We start from the raw sequence: 22425 nt of genomic DNA, 5'->3' as shown, positions 1-22425 counted from the left end.
AAATAAACAAGAAGTCACTCAGAAATGCAAAATATTCAAATATTGATATCAAGTTAAACCTTTATGATACAATAGGGTCCCAGGTTTGGTTCCCAACCACATCATTTGCTGCATGTTCCTGTTTTTCTTTACTGTTCTATTGAATAGAGGTTAAAACACAAAAATTGAATTTCAAAAAAAATGTGTAGGTCTGATACATGAACTCAATGTAAAAATGCCAAAAGATGCAGTTCCCAGAATGACCACTTGAGGCTGGTTCCAAAAGTGAGTCAACCCTCATAGACAGTCATGTTAAAATGCCGAACCTTAAAGCAGAATTGAACTTGTTTACAGCCTGGTACAAAGAACAGTTCTGGTCTCTACAGCTAATTTCCCCATTTATGACAACTGTGTAGTGGTTCCTTTTGATGTAACTAACCCTTCTATGAAGTTTGAAACTTGTGAAGTACAGATTATCTTCTCTTACTTTAACTTTGTAAGTTTCAACACGTCAAAATAAACACTTTTCTTGAGACCCTTGTATGAGCTACAGCTCAAGAGTTTATCTGCAATTTACAAGTGGCATTTATTCGAGTAAAAGAACATTGCTCCATTCATGGTCGTTTGAAAATCACTTCTGTGAGACACACCCCTGGTGTGTAATATCCCATAAGTACTGAAGGTCTATACATGATGGCCCAGTCATGTTAGAGCAAAGAAACCACAGAAACAAATACCTTGAACTGGTAGAAAGTCATATTTGTAATAATGGCAAGGAATAGCACCTCTGAAAAAATCCATCCATCCATTATCTATACACCGCTTAATCCTCACTAGGGTGGCGGGGGACTGGAGTCTATCCCAGATGACTTCGGGCGAAGGCAGGGGACACCCTGGACAGGTCACCAGTCTATCACAGGGCCGTCTGAAAAAAATGTTTTAAAGTTGTTTGTCTCCTACTTCTTTAATTATTTTAATCATGAGAAAAGGTTCCTTGAATCTAAAGTAGTAATTTTGTGCAGGATTCAGGTTGCATAATGTCTACATGAAAACAGCCCAACCGGATTGAAAACCGGGCGTAATTTTCTCATTTGATGAACTACATCTTCAATACCTCACCAGTTTCTATTCATTTGTTTCATTGCAGCTACAGTTCAAATGGTGAGATCACCTCATGGCTTCTGGCTGCCGTTCATGACATTAAATAACAGGTTTCTCCTCAGTGTGGGGCATCTGCAGGCATCCCCTCAATAAACAGGTGCACTGCTCCGACAAACACACTCCCAAAGACATACCCGAATGAACTCAAACACAACTTAAGTTCAGTCGCTGTTTTTTTTAAAATTCTTTTTAATGATATGTTCTGCTAAGGATGGGTCACATTTAGCTGCTTGACACATGAACTGAATTTCTTTATTTGGTTGTTTTGTTGACCATGTTTTCTTCTAGTGTCTGATCGTTTGTTCCTCCCTGGAACAAACCAAGTCGAGTGAGTGAAGTTGTTTTGTTTGTTGCTTATTTTAAGTCGGGTTAAGACGTCTTAGTGGGGAACTGCTATTCATGTGCTCTTTGGGAGAACTGTGTAAAAGTAACTTCGAATCATCGTACCTAATGTATGTTAAATCCTTTGCCCTGGTTGTAGATGCCACCTGTGTCTGGAACCATAATGGTGGAGGATGGTGGATGTCAGTATGGTTTTCTGTCGTAGTTGTGGGTCAGGGGGAGCCTTTGTCTCATGGCACTGTGAATCCACCTGTTTCAAATGGTGCAATTCAGTAAAAGACAGAAAAGAAAGAAGTTTGAAGCTGTGCTGCACTTTCCTGGCCGTATGTCTCAGATGCCTTCCTCACTTAAGGGCACGCCATCGTCGAAACCTCTCCGATGACAGACCGACAGCGTCCCCACCAATCAGGATTCCAAAACACGCATCGCAAATTATTCACATTGGTTGCTGATGCGTCTTCATTTGTGTGGCATGCGTGCAAATTGCCACCCTTCACCAGAGATGACAGAACTCCTTTCTCTTTATTCATCATCCATCGTTCCCCTCTCACCTTTTCATGCAGTAGATGCACCTTTGCTGCTCCCTCCTTTTCATTGTTTCTCATGTCTCAATTAATCTCTCTCCTACACACCCAGTCAAATCTCCCATGTGTGCGCACACACAGTTGTTGTCTTTGCCTCCGTCTCATTTTCCTTCTCTTCCATGTCTGCGGTTGCGGGATGCGCGTCTCGGTGGCCGGCATTATCCAGATACCTTTTTGCGTGTGAACACGGTGGGGGCAGTCACAGTGATGTATGGCTGTAATCCCACCGCTGCAGCATGACACGGCTGTCAGTTGCCATGGGAGACTACATGATTTATATTCCGCAGCTCTGTTTATGGTCTGATATAAGCGATGTTAAAAGGCCCGATCCTGCACTCTTATGCAGAAATGGAGAGGTCATTCCACTGATTAGACTGTTTTCGCTGTGGTTAAAAAAAAACAAAAAAACATATGCACCCAATCCCCAAAGGGTTAAGTAGTGAGATTATTTATTCACTTCACGTCATGTTCACTAACAATCTGTGCTGCATCACTTCATGCCGTATCTATAATTGATCTGTTAAAACAGGCACTTATTGGTTCTTTAGCATTTGCTTGCCTAAGACCAACGAGGTCTCTCCCCCTGCGGTGAGTGATGGATGTTTTCTCTCCCTCGTATGTGCCGTCGCAGGCTCATCTACATGTCTGCATGTTGCGCTTTATCTAACACTGACTATTTGTTGCCATGGATAAGACGGTGGGCAGTAGGAGCGCCGAGCATTCGTAACGTTTGCTAGACCATGCGGTGCGTCAAAATGAAAAACATTCGTACATGGGTGACTTCTTCAGGCAGGAGAGATGGGCAGTATTGATTTCAGCAGGGAAGGGATTGCTAAATGAGACAAAATCGATATAGATAATATACTGCGCTGTGCAATGGAACGCTGTGCAAAGGCAACAAGAAAAATATGACGCCACTATTGTTACATAGCTTCACTGAAGTCTTTACGAGGTGCGCTACATCTTATAGAAAGCGTACCATAGATCTGCAGTGGAACCAACACATTAAATACCAATTTGTAATAATAATACAGAGTTTTTTTTGTATTAATTGATTAGTCAGATAAAGGTCTGGAGTTTAAAAAGAATTTATCACATTCAAATTCAATGTCAAATTTGCTTTTTGAATCCAATATCAATTATAATGATTTAGCATTGCACAGTATCACAGCATTCATTACCTTGCTGAGCTTTGAATGGCAGCCTAATTAACGTTCACAGGCTGAAACCTGAAAATGAAAGCAGCATACATTATGTTAAACCAAGTTGTGACCACAGCACTGACACATTATCACCCTCTAATGTTAAACATATTAGCAAGAGGAACCTGCACATTAAACTACATTAGCGCTATTGGAGTTACACTTCTGGCTTCCAGGAGACTTCATATTCTCAATTTATTTTTTTTTTGGTCTGGTTTTGGTCTCTACCATCTGGTGATCTGGCTATTATCTAATCTGATCTAAATGGTGAATTGAACTCAGTTTTAACTAAGCAGAAAAGGGGATGATAATTCTGTGTGAGACCCCTTTTACGTTGTTTTGATATCATCATTCAGTACGCTATTGCTGGAAATCATAGCTACTTTAAATGCAGTTCTGTACTTAAATTAAAAGCACAGAAACCGAGGCTGCTTTTATAATGTATTGCCATGATTAGGTTTATCAGTTAATATCATATACAGTGCAGCAAACAAAAAGAAGTATTTGGCATAAGAACCTTTTCGCTTCAAAACGATGCTCTAAGCATAATGAAGTACTTTCCACAGTTCTTCAGTGGGTTTAGGCTCATTGCAATGAATCAGAATATATTTTTGACCAATCAGATTCCTCCCTGATAGTACTGCATGATGGATTACAGTTTAAACATCATCTAACATTTCCTCTTGAGCAGTGTTATGCAGCTTAAACTGTTCATTTTTTATTTTTACTGCTCTGTTGATCTTGTTCTGGTAAATTTGGCAAATATGAATACCATTAATACTGGTGTTGCATGATGTTAAAATTTCTGGCCGATACCGATATCTGATATTAAGATTTCTGATATTGCGATATCCGATATTACCGATGTCGAGATTCAATTTTTGTTCACACCGAAAAATGAGTATAAGTAAGCACTGTGAGAACGTGAAAACTATTCAAAAGAAGCCCAAATTAGACCACATAGTCTTCTGTGCTACGTAACAAAAGTAAAACATATTTAAACATATGCAACGTTCAAGTCCAGGACGATTTAAGTAAAAACATCTGTGAAATAGCAGCAATATCAAATGTAGAGACGAAGGCGCTAATGTCAGACAATCATCGGTTTTTCACATCAGCTAAATTTGTTCATCGGACTGATACCGATATATTGCAAAAACACACAAATATCGACCGATACCGATGTGGTCACCGATATATCGTGCATCCCTAATTAATAATTTTGAGCTTATGTAACCTGCTGATGAGGATGTTTAGCTGTGTGCAAATGTCGGTCTAAACATGAAAAACCTGAAACTATTTTAAACAATGTTAAGAAGCAGAGACACAAGAATTTAAAACAGATTGGTTTACATTGGCGATTAGAGAATCGATGTATTTCATCAAGCCAGAACCAGATGTAGTTGTTAGAAATTTAACCTGAAAAATTTGAATCAATTCGGCACCATTTTTGGGGCTAACATAGGTCATATCATTCACTACATCCAGCATTTTAAACATCAGCTTTCCGTCACTATGCATTAAATGTGTGAGGTGTGGACTGTTGGTAACTAAAGTAATTATTTGATGCAACCTCATTCATTTTATGCCTGAGAGGAAGAGAGTTTTTTGTTGTGTTGAGTGTAGGGCGTGACAGCTTAATCACTGCTAATTATGCATAAATCATGTCACACTGTCTGAGTGGGAAATTCGAGAGGTCATAAAAATTAAGCACCCTGAATTATAGAATATTGTCCTTTTTTTGTGCAAGGTTAATTATGAGTGATTATGAGTCTTTATCTGTTTTCCTTGTCGATCACTACATAATTCTGACGTTGGTATAAAAGTGAATATCAGGAAAATAACTAAATTTATCAGATTTATGTTATTAAGGGTCAGGAATGCGTCTCTTTTCATGGGATTTTTTTTGATAAACATCGGTGAGGTGTCAGAAACTACATTTTTAAAATACGTTTTGCTTAGTTTCATCTGATCATTTTCAGTGAAGGAACTTTGAGCTATAAATACTGAATGTCTCAGAAAATGACAAAACCTGTTTAAAGGTCGACGCCATGATGGAAAAAGTTGGATGAATCTTTAGCGAGTGATTGATATGAAAATACCCATGTTTAATATAAATGTGCTGTATATTCAAGCAAGATGTTGACTTTCGCTTTCATCTAACACTGAACACTTGCTGCCTTCTGCTGTTCCACCATGTCTGAATAGATTTTACGTTAATGTTGCGATTTCCTGTTTTTTTATTTTTTATTTTGTGGAAAGTGAGCCGCCAGATCGGGCTCCTCTTTGATCCAACGCCGGATACTTTGCTTGCTTCTCTCTCCTGTCATTTAATATAGTATTAATATTTATTAAATTTCCTTCTTGATTCTTCAGGTAAAGTAAACAAGAATGAAACGTAGGGCCACCCTTTGATCTAGCAGCAGAAGACGGCAATTTCCTCCGCTATGGAGAAGTAAATAACACATTAATATTATAGTTTCTCGGTATAGGTTTCGCAGGTGTGGCGGTGGACTTCCTTGAACCACGCTTGAACGTAGAACCAGGGGCCGCATCTGTATTCATCAGTGTGTTTTTTTTGATATTGCAGGTATGGTGAACTACAGCGAGGTGTCTGGCTACCCGCTCGTTCAGCACTGGAGTCTGCGCTCGGTGCTGTACCACGTCAAACTCAATCAGTGGGTCCTCTCTCAAGGTAAATCACATTGTGCTCATTCATTATATACATATAATTTGTTATTACTGATTGTTTATTTATGCCGAAGGAAACCTTGCTCGGGTCTCCGCAGAGTGAAAAAAAAAAAAAAAAACAGCACCATCAGCTATCAATTATTTATCACATTGTAATTAATATGACACATCAAGGTTAGCCGCTCATCATAACAGCTTGGGTACTTTAATTTTCATTTTTGATCAGCTATGTGATTAACTGGCAGACTGCCATCTTTTGATCAGACTTGGCAAATGCTATCATCTTTGATGCTTAAACCTGAGCTGCGTGGGCGTTTTAAGCATTACAGCCTGCATACCTTGGATCTTTAGCAACCCAGCGACTGTGCGAACCAAGCAGCATGTTGAAATCGTATCTGTTCTCCACGTTTCAGAATGCGATGTTCTGAATGACAAACACATCAAATGTTTATTTATTTTCTGTCTGTTTTAATAGGTTTCACGGTGGACTATGTTTCATGTTTCCACTGAGTTGTCTTGCACATATGGCACTGTAACTTCTCATCGAGTGACATAAACCAAACACAAATTAGTCAACACAGTAATCACAGTCACTTTCTTACGGCTAGAGCAACATGGTTGTGTCTTCCGATGACGGAACAGATGTGGCGTACCCAGGGCTTTTGTGGAAGTTTCTTGGCTAAAGTGGTTTAAATTTAGAACAAACTTATTATCAAACAATTTTTTTGCATTTCCAACTTAAAAATTTGGCCTGAAAAACCACTTGTGTATTTGTAGTAGCAGGTAGTTTGGATGTTGTTTTGCACGATATTAAAATTTCTGGCCGATACCGGTATTAAGATTTCTTTTTCTTTTAAGATATCGCCGATAACTGATATTACCGATGTTGATAGTCAATTTTTGATCACACCAAAAAATGAGTATAAGTAAGCACTGTGAGAACGTAAAAAAGTATTCAAAAGAAGCCCATACCAAGTTAGACCACATAGTCTTCTTTATGATGTAACAAAAGTAAAACATATTTAAACATATTTAACATTCAAGTCCAGGAACATTTAAGTAAAAACATCTGTGAAATAGCAGCAATATCAAATGTAGAGGCGAAGGCGCTGATGTTAGACAAGCAGTGGCAAAATTTGTTCTGATGCCGATACTGATATATCGGAAAAACACTAATATCGATACCGATGTGGTTGCCGATATATCGTTCATCACTATTTTTTTTTTTGCATTCTCAAACATCTCCTGGGACCGTACTTGAGTTGTATATTTTCTCCAGCCCTCTTTACAATACATAAAGGACACAGTAAACAATTTCCCCATCAGTGGACTCCACGTAAAACGCAGCTCTGCACTAAACCAGACATGCAGGTGCAGCTAACAGAAAGGAACTCCTTCATCGTTGTGTGTGTGTTTATTCAAAGTGACAGTGAGACAGTGTTACTGCCATGATGTCAAACTGCAAACAGGCATTACCGGCAATCACTTGCATCTGGCATAGTGTGACCAAAACACTCCCACACACCCCGAACTGAATGCAGCAGATGGTTTGACACAGAGAACAATCTAAAACATGTAGAAACAGGAAACTGTTAAGAATGAGGCAGGTCCTTTTAAAATGATACTTGCTAGTGGTTGGATTTACTATGGAGCTGTAGTCGTCTACCACAAGGTTAGCTAAACGGATCATAGCCACACCATGTTCCCACCTAAAAGTGTTTCCCACAATCCTCAGTGCCATGCCATGTCTCCCTACTGTCAGTGGTGAGGGTGTGTGGGTGTGTGTATGGGTTTTCTTGATTTTAATGGTTGTAAAGTCAAGTCAAAGTTCCTTTATTGTCAGTTCTGCTACACGTGTACACATACAGAGAACTGAACTTGTCTTTCTCTCAGACCCTCATTTAAAGAAAAACACAAAGTTGAAAAATAAACATACATACAAAAAAAAAACATGTAAGCTACACACATAATACGCTAAAAATATACAGTCTGGAAAAAATATAAGTAAACACAAAAGAGAACAGAAGAATCTGCATAAAGCAGTTTGTGTTGCTTTCTTTGTATGAAATAAAGTTTGATTGATTGATTGAAAACACAGCCAAAGCTGCCATCAGCAACATCCTGATTAGTCTGACAAACTGTAGCTGAAAGCCTGATCAGATGGATTTCTTCTTTGTAAACATATATCAGATTATAAGTAAACTTTTTAGAGAAAAATAACCTCATCATTTGACATTTTGACATCAAAATCAGTGTAAGTTGTGCTTAATTGATTTTATGAATTGATTTACAGGGTGAAATACAAACCCTGGCCACTAAAGACCCAATGTTAAAGAGACTTAATGGATATCTTTATTTTAATCTCTCAATGACGAGCGTGTTTTAAAAAAGGGTTTATATAATGTGTGAGTAAAGTGCAATATAATGTATAAATTGCCTGCAGATAAATGCAGATTTCTTCTGCAGAAACAGTTTTATGGTAATAAAATTCTTGAACATATGTACAGCATAGCCTTTACTACCACCACAGGGCACATCGCAGGCCATTTTGTAATGCGGCGTAAAGGGGTTCCAGTTGGGTCTATTATATGAAATTAAACCCTTGTTGAAACAGTTAATTATGGACTGATTGTGGGAGCGCCGCTCAGCTGCAGCCGCTCAGCGAGAACTGGGAAAGCTGGTAAGTGGGTGAGGGTCAAGGTCCTTTTAATTACACATTAGGTAAGTGTCCCTTTAAAAGAGCACAAACAAAAGCAGCTAAACAAGCACAAAGCAACAACAGAATATTGTAATCACAGCCTCACCTCCTTGGTTGAACCATAATAACGTATTCAATATCCAATAGTGTCCAGAGGCACGTGTCCAGATGAAATGAAAACAGAACAGCCTGCACGTGTTTTATGTTTTTTCCTCGGCAACAACAGGACGACTGTTGAATAAAAAAATGGGCTTTTCAAAGAGCATCCACATTGCGGACTTTGCTCATGGATGTTAAAGTTAAAAGTAAGCTTATTGCACATGGAGGTAGTGTGTGAAGGAAGTGATTCTTTGGATAGAGAAGAGGTGCAGAAATGTCAGAGTGTGATGATTAAAATCTGATAGATGTCGCATGTGACAATCAGTGACATTAAAGCCAGTTCCTCCAGCACCTCTCTGTATATTTATCACCAATACATTACCCAGATATGTATGCCTTTAGTCGTGACCTGACATTCCGACCCTTAACAATCCTAAACCTTGCTTGAAAAACGAACGGAACCCATAGAAAATAGTTTTAACATACCGACAGCCTTGGATTCCGACTCTGACATGACATTTTATGTCACAAATAAGTATAACAGCGTATTATCTGACTTGTTCTGTGTCAGTACAAGCTAGAACATCCGAAATGTTCCCAGGACAGATTAATACAGTTCATAAAAACACCTATTCTGTGACAATCAGTTGATGATCATATAAATCATAACAATAACACATACATAGGCAATTTATTATAATAACTGTAAACAATAAATATTAACAACAAATGACCCTTCAGGCATCAAGCCCTCCTTGTATCTCGACATCCGTCTTGACAGTCCGACAGCCTTGCTATCTGACATAAAAGAAGTTATTACATGTAGTGTCTGATTATCCAGTCACGACTGTACATTTACATTAAGTCGGGGGGTTTCAGGGACTACAAGTGATTACTTATAGATGCTCTAATTGGCAGATTGTGACACTAATGACTTAAACAATAGGTGTATACCATATAATTAGAGAGCGGTCGATATGTTCAGTTGGGTTTTTTTTCCCCCTCATATGACTATCACAGTGAAATTTAAGCTTCCCTGTCTGTACAGGAGAATCTCAGTCAGACAAGTAATAAGTGGATGTCACGTGCAGATGGGATGACGATGGATGGACGGATGCGTAGCTACAAAAGGGTTTCATCATACAGAAATATTAATTTCATTTCATTTTCCCTGTATGTTTCTCTGTTTCTCTGATAACCTGTCGTATCACAAAATGTTGCATCAACACTAAGACCGAGGCATCCTGACAGCACCCACGATGGAAACTTCTCAGAATAAGATAACTGTGAATACGTATTTAGTCGAGCAACGCTTCAGCTGAAGGCTGCTCTCGGCTACTGACACATCAGGGATTATGCTGGATATTTTCTGATGGGGTTCTCACTTCTAAATGTACAGTTCTCTGAAAAAAAACATCAACCTTTTTTTTTTTTTTACTCTTTACTTGACTCGCTGCATCTCTTGGGTTGTTGGCAGTGTTTAAGGGTAAAGTCAAATCTGCTGAAATATTGCATTCATTCAATCATTTTTGCTTGGCAAGGAGGAGTGTCATTTAATAATTTGGATTTTTGTCATGTTTTAAGTGCATGCATTATTCATAAATCCATCATAAATAGTTTCCATTCTGATAAGTGCAGCCACCCCACTGTAAATACAGCCATGACACCTCTAATGCATTTCCAATGGCGCTGCTGCTGCCGCTGTGGTTTGAAAGTGGCTGCCACTTCTGCTGAGGATACAGTTTCTATTTTCTCTTCACTCAGAAGCGACTCAACAGCCTCCGTCTTTTTTTTTTTTTTTTACTCCCATTTCCCACTTTAGCTCATCATATTTCAACAGCCACTGGAGGGGCGAGGCTACTGATTTTTACATCTGATAGCAAAGCCCCCATCGCTCATCCTCACTGCGCTCTCTGTCTCTCACTTCAGCAGCCTCCTAATTTAATTTTAGAGGAGAAGTAAGAGCGAGCAGAGCATGAGTGCTGAGATATTAATACTGCTTCTCCTGGAAATCATAATGATAAACGGCTATTGCGCTTTTGCTTTCCAATATTTGCTGAGAGAGAATCCCAGCGAGCACACGGTCATTTTGTTATAGTGCGGTCAATGTATCATATCAAACATGCTTCCTCGTGCACTTTATTTCCTTGTTCTGCCCACTCATGGAATTCACTGGAATTAAAATAACATTAGGGGACATGTTTTTTTCTTTTTAACATAAAATGTGCCATCACCAAGCATCCCCCACCAGCAGCAGAAAATCCACAGTCATCTTGACACAGCTATTTAGGAGAAATCCTTTCGCACCATTACTGTGGGTAAAAACCTGTCATTTCGGTTTAGGTACCTCCTAGGACACATAGCACTTCAGGGAGATTCGCTGTCTAAATTAGTGATAAAAAGAACTCTTAACCCGGAGGCTTTTACCGCCACTCATCCCAGTCTAAATAAAGCGAGAAACGCTGCCTTTGTGTTGGTTAAATGTTTTCCTGAAACACAGCGAGCAACATTATCGCATCCGTTCAGAAACGAGGCACATGTGACACAAGGGGTCCGTGTTAGCCGCGTTCGTCATCTAAAAATGTCAGCGTGTTGTTGAAATGTACGTTTCTTTTTCATTAGTAACATTTGTTTTGGTCAAAATGCATTAACACTCAAAAATGGTGCATTTTTATAATTAGACATTGGAAGCAGTCATAATAATATGAAATATTTATCAACCCAGAGAAGCAGAAACATCCTGATGTTGTTCAAAATCTAAGTAATCTGGACCAGATTGATCTGGATTTAAAAATCGTACGTTTTGGTTTCCAGGAGCAGATAATCCGTCTTATTTCTGTACCAGGTTTTTTTTTTTTTTTATAGCAACACTGGTTTGGATCACGCTGCCTCATGATGCAAACTTTGCAGTATTATTAAATCCAGATTACCAAATGAGAAGACACGTCGCAATGTGGGATACTAGCTCTGTAAAGAACAATAAATACAAGCTGGCAGCAGTTGGTTGCTTTAAGTCTATTTAAAGAAGCAAAATCAGCTCAATGAAACGATTCAACTTCAACTTCATTTGTCTTTTCCTTTAACAGTCAGACCCCTCATTGGGCCACAAGAAATAGAGACAAACAAATATTCATGATTCATGAATACAGTGTGGTTGTTCTGTGTTTTAAATCATGAAAAACCGTAAATATCTAGTAGTAGAATAAAATCAGTCAGAGGCTTTACGTTTTTTGATATTAACAGCTAAGCCATACTTCTTGTTTCTTGTTTATTTGGATCCCCATTAGCACCAGCATAAGCATCGGCTGTTCTTCCTGGGGTCCACACACATACACACAATCTCATTTATACACACAACAACAACAAACAAAACAAAACATAACAACTTGTCTCGCTAACTTTTCAAAATAAGGAAGAGAAACAAATTGTCATTCAGTACACTACACATTAAATCATACACAGAATTATAGATCCATCATTATTAATCTGGAACACATAATTCTTCATCATAGACACACAATCAGAATGATCTTACACAACATCTTATCAGTCCAGTTCTTCAACCAATTGTATCCAAGAAAATAGGGCAAATTGCGTTCTATATTCTTTGCTATTACAAGCATTACATTTTATTTTGAAACACCATTTTACTGTCTACACCTTGCAGCAGTTCAAGGTTTAACAGGTTGCCTAATGTCTACTTACAACTGTGAATGTTAAGTCAATAGAGTGAGAATGCATGATAACTGCTCTATTACTTTAACCAGTTTTAAAATTTTGTTACATTGTGTTTTAAATCCAGCTGGGATCAGGAGAATCCAGATTTTGTTGGATCACGCTCCTAAAAAAGTGTTGAACAACAAATACTAAAGGTGTGATCCAGATCAAAAACCAAGAGCGGATTGTGTGAAATAATCCGATTTCAGAGTTATTTCCATCTGATCCAATCCTATAGTTGAAATCCAGTTAGATTAGTTTTGAATGAACAGGGCCTAGTTATTTATGTGCAAGTTGAATTGCGTTTAATTCTTTTTAGTTTCAAGTCTGACAGTTCATTCTTGACCTCAGCTGACAAAACATTCTCAACTCAAACACAACTGATTTGCTTATTCTGGCAGTTTGAGCCACATTGAGTTGTAGATATTGTAATTTAAGGTGTTTCAATGTAAAATGTGGGTTTGACTGTTCATTCTTGTCCTTGGAAACAGCAGCTGGTAGAACAGGTTAAACTGAAGCTCCACTCAACTGTTCGTCCCTCTGACTTTAGCTATTTCAATCTCAGGACAAGGACTGTGTGATGGTCAGAATCTCCAGAATAAGACAGTGAGCTGAGTTTGTGTTTAAAATTAATTTAAAATTTTTTTTTTTAAAAAAAATATTTTATTTTTTTTTTTTTTGTTTGTGTTTAAAATTAATTTAAAATTTGTTCATACACAAACATTAGAAATTCATTAAGGTCTTTCTAAATTTCTACATGATGCATATTTCAAAGTAAAATATCTAAAATGTGTCTTATTGAAAGTATGACTCAGTTCAGTGCTAATGGGCTAATCTCACCGCTCTTCAGACAAGTGTTGTTCATTGAGGTCACTGACTGTATGCTTATATTTTAACATTAACATCATAGTTACCACACTCAGGGCTCTCTGCCAGGAAGAGAAAAAAATGCTGACATGCAAATAAAGGCAGAATTGCTGTACAAAGAGGCAAAATTGTAAACATGAAAGTCCCTGTATTCTGTTTGAAACTGTAGATGTTCAAAGCCTAAAGAAAAGTGTACTGTATTGTGAGTCTCCCGTGCTGCATTATTCATTGTTTCTCACTAAATCAGCTCCTCTGATTCTGATTCTTCATCAGATTTCATGAAAGAGCCTCAAAATTATATGCTGCTGCGCGTGCAACGCTCCCAAAAAACAAAAAAGAAGCTTTGACATCAACACATTTATACCGTGTATGTATATTTTTTCCTCCATGCCTGTTCACATCCATGCGTGGACACTGTTGATAATCAGCACTCTTTGGTTGAAGGGGTTCATGAATAGTAAGCAGCTGGCTCAGATGTCCACTAAACCCATTTAGGACACTTGGTGCCAGACACCTGACAGAAACTCCCACTTCACCCACTGTAATTTGAAATACCTTTGTGCAGTTAATAAAGTGAGACAAACCTGGATTAGAAAGGGCAACAGGGGTCTTTAATACAGAATTAGACACCTAATAGAGTTTGCTGCTGCTGCAAGAAGTCACATTGCCGACACGTCACTATGGGCACACTTTCTGAATATCTGTTAGCTATTAGGCCACAGACAAGGCAAAAAGTAGTGAAGGTTTACATCATCGTGTTAAACTGACATATGATTTTAGTCCAACTTTTACAAAGACATTTCTACACCCACTTTCAGCCGTTCTTGTCCCTCCTGATGCCACACATTTAATCCACTCCAGCAGTCTGCTGTAGGGCATGTGAAGTAGTAGTCCCTTGGTCAGTACAGTGCTTTGGTCCATCTGAGATACTTGAAGAATGATTGGATTGTCTGCCGCTAAATTTAGTGCTGACATTAATGGCACCCAGGTGACCACTTTACTTTTCCTGTTGCAGCACCATCAGGTTGACATGTCTGATTTTGAGTGACAACTATTGCACAGACTCCGATGAAATGATTTGGTGATGAAAGTTTGATACACACATTCACGTTCCCCTCAGGAGCTCTTGTAATACACTTGATCCTCCAGTTTTTCATCCATCACCATCAGCTCAAAATTTAAATCACATCTATATTTTAATTCATGACCAAATATCCTGTCAGCTTGTTAATCACTATCTGAAATAGTGAACACTGTAAACCTTATAATGTTACACCTGATTACCAGATAATACCAGCTAAACATCAGTAGTCACAAAACTAATGACATCAGTCTCAGCTGTACTATTTTCTAATGCTAGTTAACAAAGGTTAGCATGCTAACACGCCAAACTAAGATAGTAACCATTGTAATCATTACACATGTTAAACATCAGCTTGTTAGCATTGTCATTGGGAGCGTGTTAGCACAACTTTTAGCATTGATCATGCTTGCTTGCAGACTTGCACCTGGACAGCTGTGGACACCACAGATGCATAGATGTCATCAAGGCCAATTTCTGTTTCCACATCCCCACGTGCAGACCAATGCTGATTTTGACAGTCAACTAGCACGCAGCCCTATTCATGCTACCATAGGTACACGTCAGTCTGCCACACAGATGGATGGTTTCTGGTTGTGTCTTTGCACTTTTTACAGGATATAGCCGCTGGTTACAGATTGGCTGTAGCACCGTCACAATGGGATTATTCCTGAGGTGTCTCCAGCTCAATGCGACACCACTGATGAATTATAAATGTGTGGATAACGTACACAGCATGTCCTCATAACAGTCTTTTCTTTGGAGCGCCATTTGTTTCCCGACACATGCAGATGACGTGCTCGTAGTACGGACATTCTGTGCAAACGCACATTTTGGGATCCAGAAAATGTCTGCAGAGGGTTTCAGCTGAACTTCCTGGATTTTGTTAGATGGTGAAATCTATGCTATGAGGACCCTTGTCGACACATGGATGTGGAAAGCATGAACTGGCTTTTATATTACTTCCTAGTTCACTTGGAAGACTGTGTTCCATACGTCTGTGTTGACACACATTTTGGGCTGCATGTGGATGTCTGCTGAGAGCCGTCACTGTGGTATGAGACCGCTGGAATTAGTCTTGTTGTAACACTAGAAGACTTCTGAAAAAATGATGTCATCCATTGGTTGTTCAACTAATACCATCACATAAAAGAAAATGCCAATACTGTTTCCTCCCGTCTATCAACTCCTGCTTGCCTCACAATGTGGCAAATCACTTAAGGACGTATACTAGTCTTTATGAACTCCTGTGACTATGGAGACTTTATGTAAAAGTGAAAATCCATGTAGAGCTGAGGAGGAATTCCATGAGAACAGCTGTGACATTCAGTCTTTACACCATGTGAGGTGTGGCTATTCAATTATGAGCTTGTCCTTAATATAAGTTGAACCACACCTCATATGGAGCATGTATTTGTGGGGAATGTGTAGCCTTTCAGAGGTTAAAAGACAAGATGTGAAGATTCAGGTGGAACAGAAGATGGGGAATGACATTCCTATGCCTCCTCTATAATCCCAGACCCCACTCAGATTTTTGCTTTCACAGAAACCGTTCACCTCTTTGTTGTTTTTTTTGTTTTTTTTCCTGTTCAGCCTTCAGCTCGGCCATCCATTCTCTGGACGGGGCGACGCAGCGGAGCGACTTTGTTTCCATCCTGAGGGAGTTTGGGAACCATTACGTGCAGGAGGCGGTGTACGGCTTCCAGGAGTCCTGTACCATCTGGTACCCCAACAAACAGGTCCAGAGACAGCTGTGGCTGGAGTACCAGGACATCAGCAAAGGTAGGGGACAAAGACTCGCTCGCTGCGAACGCACTCGTTGTTCTATTAAATGCCACATCCACACGGATAACAAGCAGCAATTATCGGTGCATTTGAGCATCAAAGGTATGCTGGTTTGCGATTGTGTGGGATGTTTGAGGAACGCAGTTTAATTCCTGCAGTTATTTATACACCCATTGATCGCACAGCTTCATAAATCGTCACCCCCACAAAATGCACCGAAGCTTGTAACGCTGTATGTGTGCGTTAGAGTGGACTGGTTTATTATGTTACAAATGTAGAAGTGACAGGACTCTTGATCATACTTCAGCTGTGCAATAAATGCTCGCCAGGAGAAGCACTTAAACCTCACATGGGGCCTTCTTTTTTTAAACAAAGCATTACACACTGTTTTGCTGGTATCCAGTAGTAAAGACGTGTTCCAGTGTGGCAGTCGTTTCTTACATCTTCTTTGGAAATTGTTCACAGTTTTGTCGAGTTTTTTATTCAGTAAAGCTTTAATGGATTTTGGATTGCTCGATACAAACAAGCACTTTTATTAGAACTTGGTACTGAACTTAAAATGTGTTCATAGAAGCTCTCATTTTAATTTATTCATTCAAAAGTTAGTTGATATTTAGTTGATGTCATTGATCAGACTTTCGCCAGTTGTGGATTTTAGTGTGCAGCAGGCTTTAGCTAAACACAAGGTGCATCAGGTCCACAGCACACCAACACCATGACTTTTGATTTCTTCAAAATCCATGTGCTTGTACATTGGAAGTTTGTCCCCCAGGTTCAGAGCATCAAGGCAGAGTTCTGCTCTGACCTCCTGAGGTGTCTGAAGGAGGACATTTGGTGCCAACAACCCAAACTGTGGCGCGATGGCACATTGGTGCTGCAAACCGGCTGTGCGGCCGCCCACAGCACCGAGATTATGCACTAAGTTTTTTGGCCACAGCAACACAACTGTCACTCCCCACGCACTCTGCTTACTACATTTAGCTGCCTTACTTCTTCTTCTTCTTCCCGAAAATGAAATTCAAGTTGAAGGATCACTGCTTTGACACAGTTAAACACTTCCAGGGAGTCTTACAAGCACTGCAGAGGCGCTGCTCAGGAAAAACTACTTTGACAAGGATGGCAGCTAAATTAAAATCGTGTTTGGTTTTATGAGGCACAGTCTTGGCACTTTTTGATCACACCACTTAGGTTGCTTTGAAGTTTCTCGGATAAATCATATATTTAGAAATAGACAAGGGGAAAAAAAAGCATTCTTTTAATTTAATTAAAGTCATTATGTGACCTTTTGCGGTCGAAATGGGTTAAAATTAACAAATAACACATTTTGAAATGTACCTACTCGTTTAATGTAAGTGTATAAGCAACTTTTTTTATTAAATTTAACATTTGGAAATTTCTTTTCTTTTGTTAAACATGAAAAACAAAATGTGTCGTTTTGGTATTCACACCAAAATGAAGTTCTTGTGTGAGAACTAGCAGTTTCAGAAGTTTTAAACACATGTACATAAGACATTTGACTTTAACACATACTTGAATTTAAGTCCTATAGTTTCGAGGTGCTTTATCTAACATGCTTTAACTTTTTCCTCCACTACATTAATCCGACTGTTATACTTCCACGTTATTTTGCACACTACGTTTTTAACATACAAAAACCGTGTGACAGAAATCTGAACCATTTACACAACAGTAACAAAAGCAGTTAGAAATAATTGCACTGCGCCCAGCTACATAATTAAAATGCTGTTTACACATTCAGAAAATAGGAGGCTATTAAAAATCGAGCAATTCAGATAGTTTTCTGCAACAGGAACTTTTTTTGTTAGTAATCGTGGTACATTTTGTAGTTGGTGCTTCTGGTTTTTTGTTTTATTTGTTTATTTTAAGCGACATTTTAAATGCAGGACTTTCACACTGTAGTACAGTAAGGGCTCTGAATACGTCTTTGCTTGTGGCTCTTGTTTTTGTACATCTCAAAGATTTCAAATACAGTTTCGACTGGTAGTGGCAGTCCTACTAGCCAAGCACATGACAGCTATTGTACGTGTTTTCTGCAGCTGTTCTATTCCCTTTGTCGTCTTCACTATATACGTGTCCAACGTTACAAAAAAACATGTAATGTCACGAAGCGCTCGCATTTGTTTGAGTCTGAAGAAAAGTGTCTTGTCGATCACATTCTGGCTTTGCATCATAATCAGCATTGTTCCGTCTCGAGCAGCTACAATAAGCTATGTCTCTTGAGAAGCGCTTGAAGCACTGCTGCTTCACCAACAGACAATCAAAGAGCCAATGTCTTTGCCTTTATTACTCAAAATGCCAGCACGCGTCAGTCATCCGGCTCTTTGTTACCTGTGCTTGTTTTCTCAGTAAGTCGCAGAAGAGTTTAAGTAATCACCTGTCTCTCTCTCTTGCTCTCTCTGCCGTTTCACCTCAGTGGCTTCAAACTGTCTGCAGTCGTTTCCTTTGTTTGCCCCGGCCACTTTTCTTCCTTTCCTTTACTTTGTCCAAGGACACCCCCGCTGTGCCTCGCCGTTCGCTCCCAGTTGCCTCGGCGCAGATAGATGGCATCAGATGACTGAGTTTCCCCCCATCCTCACCAAAAGTGCATTACTCTTCATTTTCAGCCGCCTTTGACACGCCGGTTGCAGACGCTGCTAAACGATTCAACGCCATCCAAAAATACCATACTGGTTCTTTTTCGCCTCTTCTTTCTAAACTGTGACATCAAACATTTTGCTCCAAATCATACTAGATCAAGGCCATTTTCTCTGGATGGATTTTAATGCTGTCCGTCAACTTTTCCGCAGACCTCAAGGTCGTATATAATTTTATTTAGTGTGTTTAGTTATTGAACGAAGCCCCTGTGTGACTGATTAGTACAATTCTCTGACTTTAGAGTTGATTAATTTCACATGCGCCCTTTGTTTTCTAAATTCATTTAATTATTATGCAGAGTGTATTGCTTTGATTGCATTGTGTAGAGCCATGACTGCATTCATGTTTAAACTTGCTAAACACTTTATTTCACATGCATACATGTAGTTTCCAATCATTTTCTGATAAGTAAATGAAATTTGGGAATATTCAAGAAAACAAGAGTAATTAGTTCACTTAAAAAGAATTACCTCCAATGAGTTGCTGCTCTGTTGTGTAATCAGGGTGAAGGCAAGCATAGAAATTACATTTTCTGATAAACAAGTTTCCAATGATGCAAAATGAATTTATTTGTAAATGAACTAGTTGACTTTATTTCTGGGCTGCAAGGTGGCTCGGTGGTTAGCACTGTTGCTTCACAGCAAGAAGGTCGTCGGTTTACATCCCGGTGAGGACACCCTGGATCTTTCTGCCGGGAGTTTGCATGTTCTCCCCGTGCAGTGTGGGTTCTCCCCAGGTTCTCTGGCTTCCTCCCACAGTCCAAAAACATGTTGGTGATTCTAAATTGTCCGTAGGTGTGAATGTGAGTGTGCTTGGTTGTCTGTCTCTAAGTGTAGCCCTGTGATAGACTGGCGACCTGTCCAGGGTGTCCCCTGCCTTCACCCTGAGTCAGCCGGGATAGACTCCAGTCCCCCCGACCCCAGTGAGGATTAGCGGTGTATCGCTAATGGATGGATGGACTTTATTTCTTTAAAGCAGATTCCTTCAGAACAACTGCTCAAGAACTCAACACATCCAACGAAACTCAAATGAATGGTATCTCTACATTATGTGCCAGATTGCATCGTAGTTTACAAGAATTTTTAATTCTTTAATTACATTGTAATCAACATTTTCATGTCTTCCAGATGATGTCCCCACTGTTTTCAGCATTAAACATATCAGCTATGAAATAATGCTGTTAATAGTAAAAAATAATAATAATGTTACAATGTTACAATTTCTAATTATAAACTGCTTTCTTCCAGCTACCACCACTACTTTCCCTGTACTCCCCCGTGTTAAAGCAACAACAAAAACATCTGATTTTAGTCCATGTGGGCACCGAAAATCTGATTGTCCGCACTTGTGCAAAAATCCATCCAGAATCTATTTTTCCTGTCAAATGGGAGCGCAGTGATTACGTTGGGCTGTGAGGATCTGAAATGATTCAATTTAAGTGGGTAACTGTTTCAGCCTGGCCCAAGACCATCCGTTTCGAGGGAAAGAAATTGATTCCATTGGCAAAAACTTGAAATCAGAGTCATCTTTCTTAATCTCTTCCTGGCTTCTTGGAAACGTCCTGGCCTTTTGGAGGGAGTAATGAGCTCACAGGAGAGTTTGATGATCCATGTCCTCACCCTTTGCTCCAAATACGAGATGTGCCCGACTGCAGCCTCCCTCCATATTCAGCGAGAGGTGAGGACGATGCGTCGTAGCCGCCTTCCTTGCAGCTGTTTAGGAGATAGCTGCGCATATAGTTAATAATTACATGAACTGCACATTTTATGTGTATTTTTGTCAGTGCTTTCCTCCAATATTTTGGACGGTACTACTGCAGAAACAGTGTCCCCCTGCTGCGGTAAACAGTGTTTTGCATCCACTTCATCTGTCACACCGTAGCAGTTACCTGGTTTGTATAATTTCTTATTTATTGGGAAAATCTCATTTTTCTCACATAATCAAATACTGCCTTGGCTGTTTGAAAAATAATGGAAAAAACTTTTTTTCCCCCCAGAAATTCCAACAAATATTGCGGCACACATTTTCACTCTAATATAAAATCAATAAAGCGTCTCCAGAACTCTGATATGTTCTGGCAATTGTGCATCGACTGTGAATTATAACTCAACAGACCGGAGCTCAGCGGGTGAAAGAACCACATAGCGCACCACGGTCTGTAAAGTTAATTGAAGACTTACACCAGTTGTTTCCTAATGACCCAAGAACCTGAAAACAACACACACACACACACACACACACATACAGACACACACACGCGCACCACTAAAGCATCATTGCTGTATCAGTCATGTTTGTGGAGACACTGCCATAGCTCATTAACCGTGGTCGGTCAGCGTGTGTGTGTGTCCATGTGTGTGTTTGGCCATGATGCCTTGTCTGAGTGATTAATAGCACTTTCTTCGCGGCACTCGGTTGCCATGTGAGTTTCTTTTTGTCAAACACATGACCTCAATTACCACGCCGGAGATCAGACATGAACAGCGTGAATGCCACCGCTGCTCTGTTTGTGTTGCGACTGTTTATTCCGTGGAGGAAAATAACATTTGATTGGGTAGTTAAGGAACGTTGGAGTCAGCTAGAAGCAGGTGTTTTTTATTTGCAAATTCAGGAAATGCGATATAGTTGTGCTTTATACATGTCATGGAACTGGTTCATTAAGAGCTCAGTTCTTTTCATTGAAGTCAACCTTCATATTCTGCTGACTACCTGAATGAGAGTGCACCTTTCATTTAAAGCTGCAGAAATAAATATTTTTATTAAAGCATTGAAATAGCTCTTTGAATCCCAAAACCAACTGGTGGGTTATCTTAAAAACAGAAAAAGAAAAAAAAGCTTAAATTACTGTTATCAGTGCCAGAAATATTAAAAACTGAAAGAATCATTGCATTTAAGGACTTGAACTGAGTGCGACCTGCAGTTCTGTTGGGAAAATGAACCAAATCTAAAAGATTCTTCGCAAACAGGAAGCCAGTAGTGACTTAGCTGGAACCAACAGTCACATGACAACAATGTAGAGACTATTCAGCTGAACGTCTGTAGGCTTTTAAAATGGCAGCGGGTAGAATCACATGACTTCATCCAGCCAATCAATGAAAGTCAGGCTACATCACAACACGATCACTACGGCCTTTGACCAATCACGAGTGAACCACATGATAATTTGACCAAACTGTCATAAGTTCCTTCAGTCTGACTGGTCATTTGGAAATAAATGTTCCTTCACCTTTACATGTGTATTTTAAAGTCATTTATCCACATATTATTTAGATTTTTTTTTTTTACACCCTTGGTGGGCGAGGAATCATATCTGGTAACTGCTTTTAGTTTGATCTAAAACTTTTTTTAAAAAGTCAAAAAAGAAAAAAATGTCCTCTGATATCCACCAATAACATCCCAGGGTTGACATTTTAAATTCCCAAGTATTTCAATGAGTGCCTTATAAAGGGTTAAGCTGGAAACTTCACTCATTTGGTTCACTGTTGCTGCTCTTATTAGCGACATATAGCAGTATCACCAGAAAGAATCTGATAAACCCACTGTACACTAACTGCTCAGCACCAC

The 22425-nt window shown here is 39.3% G+C and overlaps 1 protein-coding gene across 1 annotated transcript in view; it reads left to right on the top strand.

Annotated features, from left to right (window-relative positions):
• astn1 (astrotactin 1) overlaps positions 1-22425 on the top strand; it is a gene marked incomplete at its 5' end in the record, with an annotated part of 380551 nt that overhangs the window by 186556 nt on the left and 171570 nt on the right. The window contains 2 exons of the mRNA XM_008278851.1: positions 5859-5963; positions 16015-16203. Coding sequence (XP_008277073.1) covers positions 5859-5963; positions 16015-16203 — 294 coding nt within the window. The remainder of the gene's footprint in view (positions 1-5858; positions 5964-16014; positions 16204-22425) is intronic.

Source organism: Stegastes partitus, unplaced genomic scaffold (assembly GCF_000690725.1).
Source record: "Stegastes partitus isolate 25-593 unplaced genomic scaffold, Stegastes_partitus-1.0.2 Scaffold134, whole genome shotgun sequence".
Taxonomy (NCBI): Eukaryota; Metazoa; Chordata; class Actinopteri; family Pomacentridae; genus Stegastes; species Stegastes partitus.
This window is presented reverse-complemented; position numbering and strand designations above follow the sequence as displayed.